This window comes from Lepus europaeus, chromosome 17 (genome assembly GCF_033115175.1).
Source record: "Lepus europaeus isolate LE1 chromosome 17, mLepTim1.pri, whole genome shotgun sequence".
Taxonomy (NCBI): Eukaryota; Metazoa; Chordata; class Mammalia; order Lagomorpha; family Leporidae; genus Lepus; species Lepus europaeus.
In genome coordinates, this window is record NC_084843.1 from 5,568,353 (window position 1) to 5,576,782 (window position 8,430).

General features: G+C 49.9%; 1 protein-coding gene across 1 annotated transcript in view; it reads left to right on the top strand.

The window, feature by feature from the left end:
- Positions 1-8,202, top strand: part of ADAM12 (ADAM metallopeptidase domain 12) — a 319,392-nt gene extending 311,190 nt beyond the window's left edge. The window contains exons 22-23 of the mRNA XM_062215166.1: positions 1,818-1,948; positions 3,688-8,202. Of these exons, the coding sequence (XP_062071150.1) occupies positions 1,818-1,948; positions 3,688-3,745 (189 nt within the window). The 3' untranslated portion in view covers positions 3,746-8,202. The remainder of the gene's footprint in view (positions 1-1,817; positions 1,949-3,687) is intronic.
- Positions 8,203-8,430: the final 228 nt, after the last annotated feature.

Here is an 8,430-nt window from a genome sequence, read left to right on the forward strand (position 1 = left end):
TTGCCAAGACTAAACACTTAGTCATACTTTAGCAAAATTAGCATCACTTAGTAATGAATTATTTAATCCCCAAAGACTTTGTTTTATGGTCTGTGCATTCATTTTTACATTACACACTGACATCTTGCTCATGATTTTCGGCCCCCTTATAGGAAATGGAGATTGCCTGGGTTTATTACCCAAAGTTTGTCGGTCGGGTTATGGCACTGTGGGGTGGTGAACTCACCCCAACACTGACTATGGCAGTAAAGCAGCAGCTGACACCAGTTACTGCGGGCCAGGTCCTCTGCCAAGAACTCTGGTCTCAGCTAATCCTGTCAGCCCTACAGGGAAGGAACTCCCATCATCTCCTTCCTCCCAAAAAGGAAGCCCATGCTTCCCGAATGGGTAGGAGCACAGCCGTGCCCTTGGGCACATCACACTGGCCCTTATTCTTAGCTGAGGGATTGGTTCTGTTTTCTATTCCATAGCCTGTTAATGCTGACATCAGCGCAAACGAATGTGGAAATGTCCCTTTCTCGGTGGCTTTTTCTCAGCCCCGTTTGCCCACACAGCTGTGGTCTACAGACCTCCGTGGTGGCTTCCGTTGCTTCGTGGACACATGTCCAGTGGTGGTCTCCCAGCTGAGCTGCAGTTGCTGCCGCAATGCCACTTGAGAGTGATGAATGCTGTGGGAAATCCAACCCTAATGTTTTCCAACCATGTCTGAGCATTCCTGGAGGTCTGCAGTCCTGGGTCCTGTGATGGTGAGCTGAGTCGCTGTTCTCTCCCCCTTCTGTGCCTCCATGATGGCTCCAAGGCCCAGACTGGGCCTGAGGAGAGAGCTATATCCAGTGCTCATTCACTTCCTCCTCCTTGTGGGCAACCACGGGAGGGGCCCCGTGAAAACAAGGGGCCCTCTAGTTTAACTGTCACCCTCTTTCTGTTGTATTTCTCACTGTAAGATTTGGGGCATGAAGGGATGCAGCTGTTAGTGTTGTTGGAGTTGGGAACTTCCTGTGCATTGTTTTGTGGGCCCCTCCCAACAATGCATGAAGTAGGTCTGTCTGCCCCAGAAGAATCTGAGGGTCCGAGAAGTCAGGTGACTTCAAGACCCAAAGCAGTGGTCTTTGGATAATCCTGGCGTAGCGTACCCCTAGCCTCGTGTTCTGCTACCTTCTCTGGCTTCTGGCCAAAGAGCACCGCACCCTTAGCTGCTTTGTTGGGTTTGCATTTGTCCTTTGAGTGACTGTGTTGAACTTTGAACTAATCCGCATACTTTGGTGGAAGAGCTTCAGGGCACCTCCCTGAGCAGTCTAGACCAATCTTTGCTTTACTGACCCTGCGTGGATGGAGAGAGGATGGCCATCCTGTCTAATCCACTCAGTTGAACGATTCCTGGTATGTGATGCTGGCAAAATGGGAGAGATGGGTCTGATGCTTAAAAAGATTCCCACCAACGTCTCATTTATGAATGGAGAAGTCGGAAGGCACAGGAGAGTCTGCAGCCCTCCCTGGGGAGCACTGGCAGAGGAACCCCCACCTCACTGTACTCCCAAGGCCTGGGAACAGCCTGGGATCTGAAGGCCCTCACGCCCATGTTTGTAGCTATAGCACAAGTCTGCGGCTAAAACTGGTAGATGTTACGGAAGGTTTGGGCAAGAAGGTTAACCAAGGTCAGCTCCTCACCTCCCTGTGTGGCGAGGGGAGCGTGTGCAGAGAGTGGAGTGTCATCTGGTTCTGCAGCCCCAGCTTCTCAGGGGACCCTGACAGCCCCCAAGGTCACCGTCTCGTCACAGAGCATGTGCTCAGCTCCAGGCATCATCTGTGTGTTGCAGGGAACTTGGAAGCCAAGCCCTCCTCAGAAGCCCCTGCCTGCGGATCCTTTGAACAGGATGGCCCGGCTCTCCAACGCCTCAGCGAGGGCCCTGGCACAGCAGGGGTCCATGCCCCGCCAAGCACCCATCAGGTTGGTGTGTGTATGTCTCGCACTTCTGGGGGACAGCGAATTAACCCGAGCCAGGACACGGGCATGGTGGTCTCCCCCATGCTCCTCTGTACTCCCCACACTGGGCACGATCCAAAATAGAGTTGAAGAAACCAGGAAGCAGTCAACGTGAGCTTCCTATCACAGGCTCACAGGTGCTCTTAGCCATGGCCTGAATGCACCTGAGAGATCAAGACGAAGTAGAACCAGGTAGTACATTCCGGAGGGCCATGGCAATGGGTCCCAGGCACATCTCCCAAAGTGGCAAGGCTGGACATCCACCTCCAGAACCTTCACCCCCACCATGACTGAGCTTGCCAGGCCCTGGGGTCCCAAGACCTTAGGCAGGGTTAGAGGACACAGGTGAGACAAGGGGGTATGTACAGTAAAGGTGAGGAAGCTGCCAGGCAGCGGGTGAGCTGGCCTGATGAGGGGTTTCCCCACACAGTTGACAGAAGGAATCGTGGCTCAATGTCATGCGTTCCCAGAGTTGTAGCTTAAGTGGAGAGGTTCACCCAGCGGCATGCTGGAGCCAGCTACACTGGTTGGCAAGAGCTATTAAATTTCTAGGAATTTTGCAAACTGGTTATTAAACCTAGACTAATGTAAATTAAAGCAAAGTTAATGAATGCTCAAAACTTATCACCAGTAATATTTTTAAAGATTTATTTGAGAGAGAGAGAGGTCTCCCATCTGCTGGTTCACTCCCCAGATGGCCACAACAGCTATAGCTGGGCCGATCCAAATCCAGGAGCCTTTCCAGGTCTCCCACATGGGTATAGAGGCCCAAGCAGTTGGACCATCTTCCATTGCTTTCCCAGGCCATCAGCAGGGACCTGGGTCGGAAGTGGAGCAGCTGGGACATGAACTGGTACCCATATGGGAGGTGGTGGCTCAAGCCATTATACCACAGCACTGGGCCCCCTCCATGGTAGCTCTTGGGAAGAAGGTTTGGGATGCAGGAGAAATAGCTGCCTACCACATCTGAGAGGGGAAGCTGGCCAAAGGGTCAGGACAGTGGTTCCATTCCTGACTGTCTAAATACAGAAAAGCTGCACCGCATTCCAATTATTTCATTGCGGCTTCCATGTTGACCTGAAAGTTGCTGTGTTCCGTTTGAGGAAAAACACTACAAGGGCATGACGAGGGGAAGTCCCCCCTTTTCAAATGCCCTTAAGCAAATCTTAGCTCTGCTGGCTGCCGACACCAGCATGAGCTGATTCTGGTCTCGTCCTGCAAATTTATTTTCGAGGGATCCCGTGTGCCCTGTTTTGTTTGTTCTCTAGAGCCCGGCGCCCTGGTCCAGTAGCTGCGAGTTGCATTCTGGGTGGGAAAAGCTAAGCTTTGCTGGATCTCAGATTCTGAAGACCCTAGTAACCCCAAAAATGGCTATTATATATGTAGTTTGCATTGATGACAGGTACAAATAATACTTTAGATATAAAGGAAATTTGTTAGTAAAATTCTTTTTTGACATGGCTGCTGGCAAAGTTAGACAGTGTTGTCCTGGGGTCACTCGGGGTGAGAAGGCTGGCCTTGGACAGGGCTCCTCCGGCAGCAGTTGGTCATGAGCCATGGGGGGATCTTGCAGCCCTGGCAAGAGCATGGTTCACAGGCCCCAGTGTGAGAGGCAGTGGGATCTGACCCGGAAGCCACAGAAGTTGTTCTCCTCGGCCTCTGACCGCAATTTTGTTCTCTCTCTCGATTTGCTCTGAATTCAGACCTGCTCCTAAATGTCCACACCAAGTGCCCAGAACCCACACCACCTACGTTAAGTGAGAAGCAAGCCGCCGCAACAGTGAAGACAGAAGTTTGCACTATCTTCCAACTCCAGTTGGAGTTGTTTTTATACCAACCCTTAGGAATTTAATGTTTAAAACACCAATATCTTAAGAACTTTGAGCTACTGCCGTCGGTGCTGTGCTGTGCTATGGTGCTCTGTCTACTGGCTCAGGTACTTGTAAGTTATTAATTTATGTGGAGAGTTTATTACAGTGCAGTGCGCTGTAGTAAGCATTTTTACCATCACTGAGTTTTCCGTGGAAGGAAGGCTTGATGTGCTTTTAATATTTTAGTGAACTTGAAATATCTTGCTTGCTGAGATTCTGGACTGGAAGTTTACGCTCTGACCAAGGTGCTGTAAGAAAGCAGTTCCCCACAATGACCCATGGTTATGGTGCCTGACACAGCCCGAGACCCTAAGTGGACCCTCGAGTGACTTTCTGGAATCTCTATCTTGGGCCAGAGCTGGGAAGGCTTCAGGTCCAGGCTGTGCTAAACTTTCAGGGAGACCCTAGGGTCCCTGTTCAGCTAGCAGGGAAGCTTCTGGCTTCTGGTCAGGAAACTTTGGAGAGAACATGGGCTGCAGACAGAAGTCTTAAGATGTGGCCACATGAGGATAGGCAATGGAACAGCAGGGCAGCAGAAACTTGACCTTGAGCTGACCCGGCCTGAGCCCATTTTGGAGAGCAGGCAGAGAGAAGCCAAACCACGGGCAGTTCCACGGATCTTAATAGGAACACCACACATTTCTTCCTGTGCTGATGCTGCACAGCGTGCCGGCATCAGCACAGTGTACAGAATAGGAAAGTGCCCGGGCACTGCGACCCCTCCACCTCCCTGTGCTGTTGGGAGCTAAGCAGATCTCCATGTTGTCTGCTCAGTGATCCTGTAGGCATGGGACCACAAGTATATTAGGTGTGAACGAACCAGTGCCCAGGTATAGTCAGTCTGGTAGGTAAACGTCTCCTTTCAATACATGGCTCACCTTATGAAAAATGAGGTAGGATCACTGTGCTTGCAGGAAGTGTAACCACCTACACGCCCTGTTCTCTAGTGCGGCCCGTGTCTGCCCTCCCAGTCGGGACGCCGAACACGGAGCCGTGCGTCACTGTTCAGTGCTCGGTAGAACATCCTGTGTTCCCCGCGTGGCCACAGGAAGCTTAGCATAGAACCTGAACCCACCCCTGAACCCCTCGCAGCCTACCTGTTGAGCATCAAAGATTGTGGTAAGAAAAATACATTTTTCTAATCCTAAATATTCATGAAACGCAGGCTTGGGTGGCAGCCCCCTCAATCTTTTACTCTTCAAATGTCTGGCTCAGGCACCATTTTCACAAGATCTCGAAGACGCTTGAATCCAATGGCATGCAAAAAAAACATAACACTTAGATAAGTAGCTTCCACATTAGAAGGCAATTGACAACAGCTCCATAATTCACTGAGTGTGTTATGATAAAGCTTTTTTGGGGGTCATTTCAATGGTTTTCCTATGCCTTGAAGCAGAAAGAAAAGTACGTACCAAGAATCCTGGTTTACCTTCCAGAAAACCATACACTGACCTTTCCCGTGTTCTCCACTGTACGTAGGCAACGTTGTATTCATGACCTTGGATAAACCAGACGCATGCATGTCACAAACACACAAGAGGAAACCCAACTCTTATAGCATGCATCTGTTCGTTATACAGTTACTTTCTGCAAAAATGTAAAGTTACATTAGAAAACACTACTGCTGATGATACACACACAGAATCACTGTAACTGATCCTACATCTGGTGATTATGTCTCGGCCAAAGCATGTGCTGGTGAAAAGGTTCACAGAACGTTATGGTGCAAGTGTGGCACTGCAGCGCTCCCATCGCGAGTACAAGGATAGGGACCCGCTTTCCTTGCCTGGTTCTCCCTTGGCTGATATCAAAGGAGCTAAAACCGTGACCTCGAGCCCCGGTGGCGTGGCCACACGGGGGCTGCAGCACGTTTTTCCTCCACAGCACTTCGCTGCTCTGTAGAGCCATGCCCTTTACTTCCACCCAGAGACAAACTCAAAGCTAATGCTCGCACCCAGTACGATTCACAAGAGGCAGTGGTAAAGGAACCCTTCCAAGATGCAGTATTTATCAATGAGGCCTATTTAGCAATAGCTCCCATTTTAATGTAACTAACCAGGGTTGCTGGGGGAGGGAATGATTCCTCTCCCCAACTTCCTCACAAATGATGGAAATAAAAATCAACTCAAATTTCTAGAGTTGTACAGGCCTAAGAAATAAGGCGAGTTTGGGTTTCATATGCCATCACTGGGAAAGCTCGCGCGCCTGACAAATGGGCCCAGAGGCCTCTTTTCTTCCTGCGTCGTTACAGTTGTAGCCCCATGATCCCCGCTTCCAGGGAAGCCCTGGCTCATCGGCCAGGCGTTCCGTTTCAAAGTTCATCTCCTGCAATTCTTAACAGTTTGTTCTCCTGACACCTGCAGTCAGACGCGTAGCCACCAAGAGAAACAATGCATAACATTTTCCATTGTCAAAAACGTGCATGTGGAGGTTACACTTCCCAGTGTGAATTTTTCCAGCTTCCACATGTGGGATGACATCACAGAAACCACAAAAGCAACCAATTAAACCGCATGAGAATAAATACCCCGACTGGTCTCAGAGGGGACATTTTTATGCCTTCTTGACTTCGCTAGGAATTCTCAGGCTAAAACTTCTAAGCCACTGCTCTCTGGCAAATCAATACAACACATCAATGTCTCCTCCAAGAGGAAAACTGCCAAGACTCGGGTCTGTGTCAGAATATTCTTAGGAGCCTGCAATTGCCCATGGTGCTAAACACAGCCTGTTCTGTGCCCACGGGAATGCCTGAGCGCCTCTCTGTTCCTTAACTCGTGTTTACCAAGCACTCTGAGCCATGGAGACCAGACGACCTAGTGAGCGGGGGGGGCGGGTCTCTCCAGCGCACCTTGACCTGGTGCAGAGTTCCCACAGGAGGCGCATTTAATCGTCAGACTTCACTAGGGAGAGCACTCCCAGGAGCAGAAGCCCAGGGCAGGCGTGGCTGCTCTCGACAGCCTCAGGCACACACAAGCAACGCACGTGCAAGTTCCACCGGCCTTCCAGAAGCTTCCCAACACCGACGCAAGCCAGAAGTGTGACCCTCAGGCTTGGGGGGGGCACCACAGGTACCATCTTCTCTCCTCCTTCGTCTGCTGCCACCGCTTCTGCCCAGGACCCACCAGCACACCTAGACCCACCTTTCTGCCTTGCCCTGTGTCCCAGCGACAGTTCCCTTCTGGACAAGAGCTGACGCTACGTCTTCAGTCTCCAAGGGTCAAACCTCTACTTTTGTCACTACTCCAGGTCAGCCAGAGCAGGTACCGCTGCAGCGGGTGGCTGCCCCCAAGGCCCATCAAGCTGGGTCCAGCAGCAGAGCTCCCCCGCAGGCACATGACCGCCCACTCTTGTTCCAGTTAGAAGCGGGGGTCGGCTATGGAAACCAGCTTCGCTGTGATTGCCCAGGTCGCTAGAATCATTCTGAAGTCCCCTGTCGGCATCCAGTGCCTTTAAAACTGAAAACTCTTGACAGTAAAACAAGGACCACGCTAAGAAAACTATGCGAGTCCCATGCAGGGAACGTGTCATTCCACCACCCCATTTTGTAGAGAAAACCCCTCTTTACTTTTGGGACCGTAATGACAGTTTTTAGTCCAGCCATTGCAAGCTTGTTTCACAGGAGAAAGACTAGGAACAGACAGACTACACGGAGTCATTACACTCGTTCAGGAATGGAGAGCGACGATTTAGCACGCCCTTGAAGTAATTCTCAAAGTCATTTGGCAACTCCAGCTTGAAGGCCCTGTAACCCAGCCCGATTTTCCACATGGCTGTCAAAGCACGTCCTATGTCCCCTGTAAGCATCCTATGACGCTTCAGTCTTTAATTTAGCACATTTTAAATCCAAAGGAATGATTGTTTCTTAAAAATATGTTCAATTATGGTTTATGCTGATGGCTATGAGTAGACACCTCAATGGGGAAAACAAATCAGACAAAAAAAAAAAAAATCAAAACCTTCTGGGACTCCAGGACAAGCAGTGGCAGAGCCAACAGTTCTGCACCTTCTGTCGGGTCACCTGGGTAGATGGTGGGAAGGCTGTTGTTTCCATGTGTGTGGCCACTGTTACTGTAACTTTAAAACTTGGCTCCAGGCGTTTAGCACAGTACAGATTAAAGGTACAGCTACACCAACTAGCACAGTAATTTTATAGTGCTTCATTCATGTATCATGCTTTGGTTTGCTAATTTTTCCCACATACCTTTTTATGTTACAGTCTCTCAATTTTGTACACATTTCTCATATTGGGATCTACAGGTAAACACGACCTGCTATTTCAGTATAAAAAAGATATTGTTAAGAATATTGTATCCAATAAATGGTAAACATAAAGACAAGTCTCATTGTTACTGAGTGTGTTACCTGCTTGTGTCTCCTCCTTCTATCAGTAGTCTCACATTCACTTGTGGTGCATAGATTCTGGAGCAGTGCACAAGCTAAGTAAGAGTGGTCGCTGTCGAGCGAGGAATACGGGCATTCTACCCATCGGCAGACACAGGCACACAGATGACCACCATGGGGTGGGGGCGCCCGGGACAGCCTGATACTTTGAGCAAGGTTTAGACAATAACTCGA